This window comes from Porites lutea, chromosome 3, assembly GCF_958299795.1.
Source record: "Porites lutea chromosome 3, jaPorLute2.1, whole genome shotgun sequence".
Taxonomy (NCBI): Eukaryota; Metazoa; Cnidaria; class Anthozoa; order Scleractinia; family Poritidae; genus Porites; species Porites lutea.
Genome location: NC_133203.1, coordinates 43,874,878 through 43,889,990, shown reverse-complemented (window position 1 = coordinate 43,889,990; position 15,113 = coordinate 43,874,878). Strand labels below are relative to the sequence as shown.

The window sequence follows — 15,113 nt, the reverse complement described above, 5'->3', positions numbered from 1 at the left end:
CCAGGCTTCGAGATAGTCGAGAAAGCTCAAACACGAAAATAAAACGGGAGGAAACTGGGGAGAGAAGAAGATACCCCTTCCTTTTCCTTTTTCCCTCCCAGTCAACTTTTCGCGTGCCTTAAAATTTGATTGAAGAACATCCAGAAGACAATTACAAATTCTCAAGTGCTGAGAAGCGCGCTCTAAGCCCCAGGGTGGGGGAGGTGCGCTCCGGATTTCAAGTGATAGGGATGATCAAAGGATCTTTTTTGGTTTGAAGTTTTCGATTTCAGATTCGTTTGGGTAGGATAATTTTGGAGCGAATTTTTTTGGGGCAGCTTGATTTACGAAGGGATCTTTTTGTGGTATTCAAACAATATGAAGATTCATGATAGTTATATCATTTAATGCTTTCTGGAAATTTTTATAGCTCGGCACCATTTTTTTATGGCTTGGGTCTTCTTTGAAGCCCTAGGGATTTTTTGGGTTTTTCTTTTAAACACACACACACACACATTGCACACTTAAGTTTTACGGTGAGAATATCCAAGCGTTTTAGCTTTCTTACGGATTTCGAGTTACAGTGGAACTTAAGTTTAACATACCACAATCCTATAGCGGCATAGAACAAAGGAGGAGTATATGTAACTTTTGCCCGAACTAACGTCTTTATTGATGAACGACCACGTTCTTGCGATCGAAAAGCAGGTTCGTTAAATGGAACAAAGTGCGGAGGTGGATCGTTCAGATTGCAATCTTAGATTGGTCTAGTCCTTGATGCAACGAGAAATCAAATTTCGGATCGCAAAGTCCCGATTAAGATTGGTCAAAGGAACGCAACCCAAAAACGTAACGTATTTCAATCGTCTTCGCATGTCCACAAGAAAACGCTTAAATCGATAGAAATACGATAGCGTCCCTTGCACGGCATGCGCTGTACGCTATATGGTGCAATAAAAAATCTCCGTTGCTGCGAATGTCTAAATAATTAGAAAAACAGTTTCGATTAAGCTGGAAAAGCTTAGTTTTCGTTGTGTAAAACAGATAATTTGGTGTGAAGTGGGTTTGATCTCAGCCAGAGTGGTAACCAGACAAGGACTAACAACACTCGCCAAGAGATCAAATTCTCATTTCTTATCCGTAAAGTTTTCCATAGAAGTAGTGGGGAGAATTTGTTGAAGAATCAATTAGATTCCTCTTAGGTGATCATGTCCTCAATTCTCATAATCACTCTGTTTTTTAAAGCAAAAAAAATACAAGGAGAAATTTGACACTGATCACTCTTAGGGCTCAAAGAGTTAAAATCGAATTTGAACCACCAATTACTTGGTTTTATTATATAGACACGAGTGTTTTACTGGAAAATATACCGCTCGTAAAATTCATAAAAACTACATCCGGGACCCGAGTGGTTTATTTCCATAATCTCACACGTGAGTTTGTCGATGACGTAATTTCGCTAATTTCCCTCTATTATTTTATCAATATCTTTTTGTCTATATAATACAAAGAACATTACACGGCGACTTGAAGATATGAATTTTATTTTCTCGTGGCAAAAACAATATTTTACTCACTCGCGCTTCTCGCCACCGTGTAATATCCTCTATTTATTTCCTTGGAATTACCAAGTTGACCATAAAGTTGTAGTAGTATCATGCAACTTACTGGAATGGAGCACATCATACTGTCCGACTTAATACACAGGGTCTTTTAACAACAATAAATATTCTCCAAAGGCATTAATAAGTGATTGGTATAGAGTACTAAAGTGTGACATCATACACCGTATTCACAAATGGCGGACACGCGGGAAAAAACTGGTGCCTAGTCATGAAAGCGAGGCGTTGGAGGGTAAACAAAAATTGCAAATGAAGACTTTCAGTGAACTTGTAGAGTGTTTAGCACGGATTCCTCCTAAAATAACTTTGTACGGACTTCTTTTTAAATACAATTATGTGGGATGTCTTCTGCTTTTAATGTCTAATATTGATTTGCTGTTTGCAATCAAAAGGGACGCGTATATCTTCAAGGAAACAGGATGATTTTGTAGGTTTCCGAAACATCAGAAGCTCGACAAGTGGGAGATGGCTGCAGAAAAGCGGCAAACATGTTGGCCCAAACTTCACATTGAAACCGAGTTCGAAAGCCAGCTCACTGCAATTCGGTAAAACAGAAATATAAACAATGCAAATCTTGGTGGAAAGAAAAAAAGAAATAAGCGATGGAAATATGGCCTACTTGTTAACGCAAGAGACGTGTGCCATTGAACAAAACAGTTCAAATCGAGATGGAAAAAAGGAAGACAGGAAAGAAGCGGTGACTGAGGTTTCGATGAAGTTATGTTTCGTGTTTATTTGCCAGGACGTTATTCTCTGGCCTTTATCGATGAACTATCTTTTTGGTATAAATGCAGGAGCGATCGAGTGGAGTACGCTCAAACTTTCAACTTGTTACTTGGCAGACTCGGTAAGCCGGCCACATTTCATTTCAGCGAGTAATTTTCATATTTCTTATCTTTGGCTGTTAAGAGTTTTAACTTCATGTTCCATAATATTTTAAAAGTGAAGAATACATACAAGTTAAGAATACATATATAAATAAAATGATGGTCTTCTTAAACGGATCCAGACTCGCATTTAATGATTCGAAACAGAAGCTTGCCGTGTTCAGTCCTGACACAAACATTGCCTTAAAAGTTTAACCTAGTAAAATGTGAGCTTTATACCACTTTTTTACCAAGAGCTCTCCGAGATAATGCCGTAAAGGAGACCAGGCAAATAGCAAGCCATAAGATTCACACAATAGAGCTTCTAGTTTTGATAAAATTATTTTATTTCGCAATGACAAAGAAATCAAAAGATTTTAAATTTGCACTGAATTTGCTAAGCTCTGCCAACGTACCTCTAACAATTCACTCCAAAGCGACGGAATTAATATCATCCAAAGGAAGTTGTAAATACAGACATACATAGATATGTGTAAAATGACACTGACATGAATGAATGAGTCTCGTGAATGAATCTTTCACCCGCTCTCGACTTGACTTGTTTTGAGTAATGGCGGAGGTCTCTTCCGTTGACAAGTAGGCCATATATCCGTCGCTTATTTCTTTTTTTTCTTGCCACCAATATCTGTTTTTACTTCTGTTTTACAGAATTGCAGTGAGCTGGCTTTCGTATTCGGTTTCAGCGTGAAGTTTGGGCCAACATGTTCGCCGCTTTTCTCAAGCCATCACCCACTTGTCGAGCTTCTGAGGCTTCGGCAACCTACAAAATCATCCTGTTTCCTTGAAGATATACGCGTCCCTTTTGATTGCAAACAGCAAATCAGTACTAAACATTAAAAGCAGAAGACGTCCCACGTCATTGTATTTAAAAAAGACGTCCATACAAAGTTATTTTAGGTGGAATCCGTGCTAAACACTCTGCAAGTTCACTAAAAGTCTTCATTTGCAATTTTTGTTTACCCTCCAACGCCTCGCTTTCATGACTAGGCACCAGTTTTTTCCCGCGTGTCCGCCATTTGTGAATACGGTGTATAAAAATGAAATTTCTGAAATTATGGGATTTGTCAGGATATTCTGAAAGAACAATGTCCAAGAGGCCTACTTGCCAAAAATGAGCATTTCGCGGCAAATTGTCTCAGAGATCGTAGCCCAGTTATACTCAGAAAACTCCATACAAACCATTCTAATTGTTTTTTAGGTCGACCCAAAAAAAATTTAGAAGGGTTTGTATGGAGTTTTGTAAGCATAACTGGGCTACGATCTCAGAGACAATTTGCCCCCAAATGCTCATTTTTGGCAAGTAGGCCTCTTGGACATTGTTCTTTCAGAATATCCTGACAAATCCCATAATTTCAGAAATTTCATTTTTATGACGTCACACTTTAGTACTCTATTCTTTATTGGGGATAACAGTTATTAAAATAACTGGAGAGTTCCAGAAACCACGGCTATGAGAACATCACAAATACGTGACTGTAGAATATGGATGGCAGTAAGAAAGCTTTTTAACGTATCATGAGAAGTCATAGTCTTCTACAAGTGGTCACGTACAATGTAAGGCTTAAAACTAAGAGGCACTAAACTTCACTAACTCGAGTTTTTCTTTTATCGAAGAATTAAAACGAAAGCTGTTCTTTCATCGTTTATTCCGACTTGATAATCATATAAATCGAATGAGCCCACAGGTAGCCCAAGCTCGAAATATGAGCCTCTGCGAGCATCGGAATTGTTGCGTAACATTCAAAATATAAGGATTTGTATGGGAAAAAAACCTATCGTTTCTCTAACCAACGAAAATATCTTTATATGGAGAGAAAACCGTTTACATAAAACCCATAAAACGGCCATAAATCGGCCCGTAGACCACAAAGGAGAGACGTAACACACATTTTAAGTAAGGTAAGCTGTTTTTTATTGAAATCCTTTCATTTTCGTAGGTTACAGAAACGATAGGTTTTTTTTCCATACAAATCCTTATATTTTGAATGTTACGCAACATTGTCGATGATCGCCGATGCTCATATTTCGAGCTTGTGCTACCTGTGATGAGCCGCAGGTATGAAAGCAACATGCTTTAAAGAAAACACCAAACGTTTGGAGTTGAAAACTTAAAAATGTTGTCAAAGCACCAAAAATCGAACAAAGAGGAAAAACTTAAAGGGACCAAACGTTTTTTAACTTCAATAATCGTCACAAACATAGGTCATATGATTTTCATAATGTTGGAGAAGAAGAGCCTCACTGCTCATTTCCTCTTGACAAATCCAACAGCTGTGTTTCTCAATGATGACCAATCGTGTGTTTCCAGTTTCTCTCTGTCTTTTCTCTGCCCTATTTCTTTTACATGATTTCGAGCGTTTGGACAGACATTTGTTTTTCTGGGAAAATGTACATGACTTTTCCTGGGTGTGGATTCTTTCATGCTTCCTCAGGTTTCCTGCTAAGCCACAACGCTTTCCACTCTGTTCACAATCGTAATGCTTTTCCCCAGTGTGGACTCTTTCATGACTCCTTAGCTTTCCTGCTCGGTTAAAAAACTTGCCACACCGTTTACATTCGTAAGGCTTATCCCCAGTGTGAACTCTTTCATAAGTCCTTAGGGGCCCTGCTTGACTAAAACACTTCCCACAATGTTTACATTCATAAGGCTTTTCCCCAGTGTGAACTCTTTCATGAGTCCTTAGGATATGTGCTAGTCTAAAGCACTTCCCACAATGTTTACATTCAAAAGGCTTTTCACCAGTGTGAACTCTTTTATGAGTCAATAGGTGTCCTGCTTGGCTAAAACACTTGCCGCACAGTTTACATTTGTAAGGCTTTTCCCCAGTGTGAACTCTTTCATGAGTCCTTAGGGGCCCTGCTTGGCTAAAACACTTCCCACAATGTTTACATTCATAAGGCTTTTCCCCAGTGTGAACTCTTTCATGAGTCCTTAGGATATGTGCTAGTCTAAAGCACTTCCCACAATGTTTACATTCAAAAGGCTTTTCACCAGTGTGAATTCTTTTATGAGTCCATAGGTATTTTGCTAGGCTAAAACACTTGCCGCACAGTTTACATTCGTAAGGCTTTTCCCCAGTGTGAACTGTTTCATGTTGTCTAAGGTGTCCTGCTTGGCTGAGGCACTTCCCACAATGTTTACATTCATAAGGCTTTTCACCAGTGTGGACTCTTTTATGTTTCCTTAGGGGTCTTGCTTGGCTTAAACACTTCCCGCAATGTTTACATTCAAAAGGCTTTTCCCCAGTGTGAACTCTTTCATGAGTCCTTAGGAGTCCTGCTCGTCTAAAGCACTTCCCACAATGTTCACATTTATATGGTTTTTCACTAGTGTGGACTTTTTTATGTTTCCTTAGGCCTAATGCTTTGTTAAAGCACTTGCCACACTGTTTACATTCATAAGACATTTCCCCAGTGTGGACTCTTTCATGAGTCTTTAAAGTGTCCTGTCTGGTTAAAACACTTGCCACACTGCTGACACTCAAAGGACATTGAGCTTGCTCTTCTCTGAAGGTTTTATGGTTAGGATACCTTTGGAAGGAGAAAGAAACATAATTAGTTAAATACACATTATTTACTAATTTCATTGCCGCCAGCATAAAGTTTGCAACCAAGTGGTGCAAAGCCTGAAGGGAGTAGTTTAAAGGGGGTGTTATTATTTATTTTATTTATACATTTGCCACATGGAATAAATACTACAGATACAATATTATTACAGTTTTCAGGAACATGTGGAAAATTAGAAAACTTCAAAGACACCCGTTAAAGAAAAAGTGGTTCCACACTAAAAACCAGCTGATTGGATACCTAAAATTTTACATGAACCCTTCAAACTGGAGAATCCATTGACAGGGGTCAGTTGATCATTTGTTGCCTTTACATCTGGATCTGAGGGTACGCTAATTTGTAAAATAACACACATTTAAAAGTGGAAATGAAGGCTCATCGAGTAGCTTCAATACAGACCATATAGTCGAACCTGTATTACCATAAATCCTGTATTACATGTAAGCTCCTTGGGGGTCTTTTCATTTCAAGCATGTTTGATGGGGGGGGGGGGGGTGGTGCTTAAGTGCAGCATTCTTGCAGATTAAGGCACCGTTAACCAAGAAGAACTGGGGATGAGGTTGAGTTGTTTTGGTTGTATATACAAAAATGGCGGAACATTCTGCAGAACATTTTACTTGTTTCACGACGATTTATTGTCTGAAAACATGGTAAGAAGACAACTCGGTAGATAAAATCTGCTATTTGGAGTACATTTGCAGACCTGAACAGCCCTCTTTCTTCTAAACAGCCATTATCGAGGTGAACTTGACATTAAGAAAGGTAAGAATGTTTCAGTTCGTCTTTAAACTAGGAATTATTTTGAATAAATAATAAAGCAATAATGAATTCAGCTTTCGTAGGATATGAAGAATTAGACAGATCTTGAAGGATGTTATCCACCCCTCCTCGATCTGCCTAATTCTTCATATCCTACTCAGCCTCATTCATTAATTGCTAATTAATATGGTTCCACATTCAATCCAAAATAAACATGAACTACTTTAACATGAAGTGTTCCAGACATGATTTATTTATCTCTTTAAGTCCCAAGAGTGACCAACATCAATTTTCCCCCAACAATATCAAAATATAATCAAGTAGATGGGTTATGAGAATAAATAAAATGATAACTGAAGAAAAATGCTTTGATTTTTAAACAAATTCTCTCAACCAATTTTTCAAGAAATGCATGGAGGCCAGTGTGGAGAATTTCCATGTTGATCTTGGGAATTAAACGGTTATTCTCTTACTCTTGGTAATTAAGAGTCTAGTGGGCACCCTTGTTGTTATTTTGTAGGTGGTCATTTTTTCGAGAAAGAGGGGGTGCAGATATAAGCTGAAATAATGAATATGATTTCAAATCACACTTAAAGAGTATATGCAGGACTCGAAAAAGTTCTGTCCAGTAGTCCCGTGCAAGCTGTGGCAGATCCAGGGGAGGGGGGAGGAAAGGCTGCAGTCACAGGCAAAGATAATACATGTACGTGACAATGCTCAACGTGAAAAGTACAGAAAATGCTTTGCTAGTTCTGTAGGCGGAACTTTCCAGGGGGGGGGGGGAACTCCGCATATGAAAGTGGTGGGGATGCTCGTTGTCTCGCTTAGGGGTGTAAATTTCGGATTTTGGTCTCACTTAGGGTGTTCTGGGCAAAACGCCGTCATATTTAGCCGTGAAGGTCTTGTTTAAGGCTGCACGGCAAAAAATATAAAAATATATATATTGTCTGTGTTTTAACATGGTCTCTTTTAGGGATCAAAAAAAGCTTGGGCCACGCCCAGATCGGTCTCCTTTAGGGGTTTAATTCAAAATTTCCGATGGGTGTCCCCACCCCTTTCATATGTGGAGTCCCCCCCCCACACCCGGCGGAACTTTATGAAGGGGACATTTTTGAGATCACTGTTGTTTGCTTATTGTTGTTAGTATTGGGAAGCGCAATGAACATTGTACTTAATCAATTCCTCTCTATAAACGAAAAATGACAGGAGAGTTCAACAAAAGATAAAACATTTTTAGTGTAAGTTCACTATGAAGAGCATCTCTTGAATTGTTAAGAATGAAGTGTTTGTCTGTTCTACCCGTGTAGGCAGAACTTTAGGGAGGTGCGATTTTTTTGGGATCATTGTTCTTATTTTGTTTTGTTTTTCATACAACCCCATTGCCGCTTGGCAGTACATGTACCTCTTAAGATTTAATGATTTCTTAACATAAATCGTTAAAGGGGCTGTGTCACAGCAGTCCAGTTCATTTTGTTTAATTTTGCCAATTACTCGCCCTCAGTCACCATGGAACTTAAAGTAAGCAAAGAAATTACATGTAAATGACAAAATCAGAGATCCGAAACAAACAAATATGTCTCCTGAGCATTATTTTTGAAGTTGCAAGCAGCAGGGATCAACTTTGAAAAACTGTTAGGCTGAACAGTTTTCAAAAACCCTAATTTCAATCCATTTCAGCATAGTTATTAGAGGAGACTGGTTATGAAAAGCGGCAAACATCAATGATAAAAACAACAGTGCTGCAGTTTATGTTGGAAGCACCCTGAAAGTGCACAATCCTTTGTTTTCTGTTAGCAAATTGATACGGAATAAATTAATGCAACGTTTTTATTGGTCAATACAATCAAAATGATAGGAATTCTTTTGAATGTTGTGCACTTTCAGGTCCACAAAAACATATAACAAAGGAGTCTGACGGGTTTCATAACCATTCCACTCAATTAACTATGATTTCAGTCTTCTTCAGTTTTGCCCATCCGTGGAATCTGTTGTTTCTGTTGTGTTATTTTAACGTTCCTTTAATGTTTCAAGTGGTTATTTTTATGTTTCTCTTAATTTAATGGGCATTTCGTAACTACCTACATTTGTCTGAATTTCATGACACAGCTCCTTTAAGTGCTCACAACAAACTAGCCTTCCACGCAGACATCCTTAAGGGGACTCAAAAAAGTGGTGAACGAATCCCTAAGGACGTCTGCACGGGAGTCAAATGAAAAACGTGTCTCTGCGCTGAAAAGTACAAAAAAAGGCATTGCAAGTGCGCTGCAAAAAATAAGACACACACGGTTAGCTGTTTTAGAGTTGAATGGGATGTGTGACTTCGTCGCCTATTATTTTTGTTCGCTGTCCTTTAAAATCCCACTGCTGGTAAGAAGTCACTCTTGAAATACAATTCACATGTGAAAAGATAAATATTGTTAGAAGGGTTATAAAACATTTCCACAGATAAGCTAAGTTTTCATGACGAAAACACCTCTATGCTGAAGAGGATAAGAACATGCCCACACACAGATAGAACAAGGCATGAAGAGTATAAACGCATTAGTTCATTTATAGTTGAATGGAATCTGTGACTTTTTATTCATTATCTTTGACAAGCACAAGATTTAAATGCTTATTTGATAATGCTGTGGGAAGCAAGGTAGCCATGCAAAGCAAAATCAAAGCAACAAAATGTCCTGCATATTTCGATGAAATACTTTGTAGGAGTCTTCGATAAAAGATTTTGTCTGGTAGCCGGATGCAAATGAATCAACGAAGCACGAGTTTCGAATGCTGAATTTACCACTTTGAACTTAAAGGGACACTTTCAAATTCCAATTCGATCTGGAACGCACGGACACGTTTCAATGAGTTCTTATGAACTCCTTAGTGATCCTTGGGTAAACAAATTACCACAAATTACAAATTACAACAACAGTCAGCTGATGCACATGCGTATTTCATACCATTTCTTAGCTGGTTTGGCTGATTTGCAAATAATAATAATAATAATAATAATAATAATAATAATAATAATAATAATAATAATAATGATTTATTAACAGATCCACTGGGTGGCTCTTCCCTGTTAAATTACATTAATTACAATTACAAAATAAATCAAATTAAGTTATTTACAAATTATGCAGTAGAAGCAGGATTAATAGAATCCAATTACAGCAAAACTGACTAATCGCTCTGTACTCTGTACTCTGTTTCTTAAAAAATTCCTTGAAAGTCTTAAAAAGGTTCTGTAATCTTTATAGTTTCTAATAGTTTCTAGTAGATTATTAAATAGCTTTGACTCATTACCTTGGAAAGTGCCGTTTTCGGTCTGGACCACTAATCTAATTGAATTGCTTGAGCGCAGTTCCTTGGGGCATTCCTGTTTTATTATTTTAAGATACTCTGGCCAAGTCTCAGTGTTATGCTAAGCTTGAAAGCATGATTTCAGGAGGTTCAAATCTCTTCTCTCATTGATTGGAAGCCATCTGATTTTAAGAACATCTCGAAAGTTCTTAACATAGTGACCGAGTGCAAAACTTGCGGCAACAAATTGAACCTGTTGCAAACGGCGAAGTAAGAATTGTGGTAGAGGGTAAAAAACCAGATCGGCATATTATCTAGTTTAGACAAAATCAGTGTTTCTGCTAGTTGCTTCCTAAGCTCATATTTGGCGAGATATTCCAGTTTTCTTAGTATTGATAGAGTGGTGTAGCATCCTGATACCGTGTGCTTGATGTGATCGTGCCACTTAAGATGTTCATTGACATGAACCCCAAGTAGTTTGCAAGATTTAATACGTTCTAGTTTATAACCACTGACTGCGATGTTAGGATCATACTCGTCAAGGTGATGTACTCTGGACATTTGTGGGGTGGAAAGGATCATAACCTTGGTTTTGTCATTGTTAAAGGTGAGGGTACTCTCCTTAGACCAGACACTTAATTTATTAATTGATTGGTAGAGAGTGTTTCTACAGCTATTTAGGTCAGATAGTTTGGCATGATCATAGATTGTTGTGTCGTCTGCATACTGGAAGCATCTGACATCAGTAAGTGGAGACCCCAGATAATCTGCAACCATTTTAATCATGTTTGCAGGTATGTTATCAGGACCAGTTGAACAGTCTGATCGAATGTTGCGTAACTCATGGATGACCTCTTTGAGAGTAACTGTCCTGATTTAAAACCCGTTATCAAAGTTTGCAGGGAGAGATTTAATCAAGTTTATAATTGAGGCGTAATCATCAACACAGTGGGGGTTGACGCCAATGGTGCATTCGGCCCTGGGTGCAAAGAAATTGTTTAGCTTCTCTGGTTGCATAGTTATTCGCTGCGGGCTCGGATGTACAATACGGTGAATTACCTTCCACACTTCTTTTGATTTCTTAGATGACAACACTCTTTCCATGAAGTTTCTCTTGGTCGACTTAATTAATTCTTTAAGGCGATTATGGGCCGCACAGAACTTTTCCCAAGTTTCTGTGTTGTTGTTACTCGCTCTTGCTGCAGATCGTAGGTGGTCTCTTTGTTCCTTGAGTTCTGCAATGGCTGGATCTTTAAGCCACGGGGCAGGTGGATGAGTGACCTTCATTAATTTTAATGGTGCATGCCTATCGATACATTCCTTGATCAATGAACTTAATATTTTTTGCTTTTCATCCGGATCGGAGACTCCAAAAGAGGCTGCAAATGGTAGTGTTTTACAGTCATCAATAAAAGAAGATTCATCAAAGTTCTTCAAATTTCTCATAAATTTGTGCCTTGTTTGGAATCTGGTAACTTTGATGTTAATAGTTGCATAGACGGCGTCATGATGGCTGACCAAAGGACAAGGAAGAACATCAGTGTGCAAAATACGTTCTCGAAAGTTGGAGATTATATGATCTATTTAAGTGTGCTTGTCTTGTCTGTTGTCCTGGTTGGTTTATGTACATGTCGATGTAAGTTTAGTGAAGATAATATGTCTTGGTATTGGCTGGTTACAGGTTTATTTGGTCTGAGTAGATCTATGTTTATGTCTCCTATCACAACTATACGACCATCCCAGGTTACAGTTAGGTAACCACAGAGGCTCTCAAAATGCTCTAGCCATTCCGCTGAGGTCAGCATTCTTTCCGAGCGATACATCACAAGACAAGTGCTTGAAACAGATAGTGAGAAGCCTATCCGGAATATCTAAACAAACCTCGTGGAGTTGAACTAGTTACAAAATTGTGATAGACCCTAAGCCATAGGAGAGCACTCATTTTTTTATATACTATAGAGAATTCACCTTTGGATTTGTCCAGGCAGGGAAAGCCACTGACATTGACGAATACCGGTACTTCTGAATTCGATCATCAGTGGAGGTGAGAAATGACACAGAGTCTGCATAAATCATTGTCGAAGGGAGCTTGATTTTCCAAACATATGTAACCTTTTCCATCGATTTTCCAAATATATATAACATATATATAAGGCGATTCCTTTCACCCGGCACCTACACGTTTCTCACCTATTCTGTTCATGTTTCCTTGGATACTGTTTTTAACCAAATATGATAGAATAATGTCATAGGATGAGTTAACGTTTGCTCAAAAAGAGGTTTTCTGTAAAAGATCGAGGATCAAATGAAACACTAGGCAACATTGAACCGGATTTTGAGATGTATCCGACACTTACATTTGATTTAGGGTTGAGGTAAAAGGTTTTCAAACTTGCAAAAGTAGTGTCCAGGTCAGCGCAGTCCCATATAGCTGACCGTGTCCCTTTCACCCACTGAAGAAATGGTTACCGTAATCCTCTGTTAAGGCACCCCTCTCAAGTAAGCCCCCCTTTTCTGAGGAGGAAAGTTAGTAAGCCCCCCCTCCCCCTCTCTATTAGATTATCATCTGAAGAATTATGGAGACCGAGGAGAGTGTTCTCTACCGAGGCCTATTGTTGTCGAATTTGATCCTTTTCTTGATACGCCGGTATTCTGCAATCTAGTTTCCTTCTATAATGCAATCGCCGATAGCTGGTTGTGAATTTTTATGCTTGTTTGGGTTAAATAACTGTATATTTTCAATACACTGAACGTATCCATAATGTACTGAAAGCTTGTCTTACCTTTAGTACCAAGATCTTGCCACCTTGATCAAATCACACAAGAGAAATTGCAACCTAGAAATGGTCATACACAGACATTCGCCGCCATCTTGATTTCACATTACGCGGGTGAATGTCTTCCCATAATGCATTGTGAACTAAAGATCCCGTCGACTTCCGCTCACTTCATCGATCCCATAAGGGCGCGATCCATTCAACCAAAATTTCCGAAAATTTCGGTCCAAAACTTAATGGATCGGCTCGGTCCAACCGGGAAAGTTTCGAAAAAACGGGTCCACCTTTTGAGGTGGACCACTCCTCTGGGCGGAGCACTTAGTCCCCAGGGCTCTCCCCCCTCTGGGCGGAGCACTTAGTCCCCAGGGCTCTCCCCCCTCTGGGCGGAGCACTTAGTCCCCAGGGCTCTCCCCCCTCTGGGCGGAGCACTTAGTCCCCAGGGCTCTCCCCCCTCTGGGCGGAGCACTTAGTCCCCAGGGCTCTCCCCCCTCTGGGCGGAGCACTTAGTCCCCAGGGCTCTCCCCCCTCTGGGCGGAGCACTTAGTCCCCAGGGCTCTCCCCCCTCTGGGCGGAGCACTTAGTCCCCAGGGCTCTCCCCCCTCTGGGCGGAGCACTTAGTCCCCAGGGCTCAAGAAAAAAGCAACATAAATAAACTTACCTTGTGACTTACCTTTATTGGCCTATGATTTTTGCTTCGTTGTTGTTTTTTTGGATACTTGAGTGTCTTGCGGTCTATTTTGTTTTTTTTTTTACATTTTGGGTGTATTTGTTATACTTTCGTCTATTTAGTTGACTTTTTTGTTTTTTGGTTATGCGGAGGAATTTAACTCTTGGTAAGGTTGTGTTTTGACTACGAAATTGAACTTTCTTTACTGAATTGAGAGGCGTAAACTTTTTTTGGATTCTGATATTTTTCTCTGTCAGGACTGAAAAGGTTTTATTTATAACTAAATATAACAAACAGTTGTCTCGGTGTATATACCAAACCAGAATTGTCAGAGAGACCAAAAAAGTGACATTAACATTATTGAAAAGAAAGATGGAACATAAAAAGAAATATGGCTTAATCGCTGACCCTCGAGACGTTATTAAAAATAATGACCGAGCGCGTACTTTTCCATAGTTTTAGAACCAGCAGATTATTATTATGGTCAGTGAATTGAAACAGTAGGTTATTATGTCTAATAATGATCTTCTGTTCCACCTCAACGACCTGTTCTTAAAACTTGTTTATAATAATAACCTTTCTAAAACAATGGAAAATTGCATGAATACTAGATCAACCGACCGTGTTCTACAAAAAATGAACTTACCATAGGTTTGGTATATACTGAATAAATGACAGACTCACAAATTAGTTGGCTGCATATCCTTGTTAAGGACCGTGGCAGTAGTTTTATTGTTATTTTGAAGACTTTTCTGGAAGGCAAATTGTTCTTCTTTTCTTTAAGGTCAGGAAGTACCTGTTAACAAATGGAAAGCATTGTTTGTTACTGTACTAACGTGTTAAGAATAGCACTCCCAATTAACATTATTTTCTTGTTTGACTGGTTTCTCGTTACCTTCAGTTTTATTCACAGCTGTCTTACCCCGCTGTCGAGTATTATCTTATGTCAGCCTGAACCCTCCCGGGAAGCATTGTAATTCTCTCCGGGTGCAAGCTAAGCACTCTACGCCAAAACTGCCAACAATTGGTTTGTTGGCATCGCGTTTGTGGGGCATTAAAGCTTAATTTATCTTCAAATCGTACATTAATAAGGTCGCAGTTACTCAAATATGAAAGCATATAGTCTGAGTCAGAGTAATAAAAAACTGTCCAACGTTTGAGGTTTATTTTATAAGTATAGTCTACAGAAGTGAAGACTTCTCTAATCAAAGCGAAAAATTCTAACTACATTGACATCAAGAAAATAGGCCTATTTGCATGGTCCTAACAGTCGCAACTCGCGTTTATCTTGTTGACTACACGTAAACCTTTATTACATTTTTGTCCCTCCAGTTCAACATTCATCGAACCAACGTATAAACAAAGGGACCATGCATGTTCACAAGTGTAACTGCGGGCGACAACAACACACCGAGGAAAGAATTGTGACAGAAAATCCGTTATGTAAAGCCTAAAATAATAATTTCTTTCTTCAGCAAAAATAACCAGTAACAACCATTAAAGCAATACGGACGCTTATCACCGTTTTTTTTTAATTGACGTTATTTTTTGGGAAAAAAAAGTA

At 38.9% G+C, this 15,113-nt stretch overlaps 1 protein-coding gene across 1 annotated transcript; it reads right to left on the bottom strand.

Annotated features, from left to right (window-relative positions):
- Positions 1-3,845: 3,845 nt before the first annotated feature.
- Positions 3,846-10,882, bottom strand: LOC140932370 (uncharacterized). Its single transcript, XM_073381986.1, has 2 exons — positions 10,404-10,882; positions 3,846-6,019 (listed from the first exon to the last, which is right to left on the bottom strand). The coding sequence occupies exons 1-2, from the start codon at positions 10,880-10,882 to the stop codon at positions 4,669-4,671; spliced, it is 1,830 nt and encodes a 609-aa protein (XP_073238087.1). The 3' UTR covers positions 3,846-4,668.
- Positions 10,883-15,113: the final 4,231 nt, after the last annotated feature.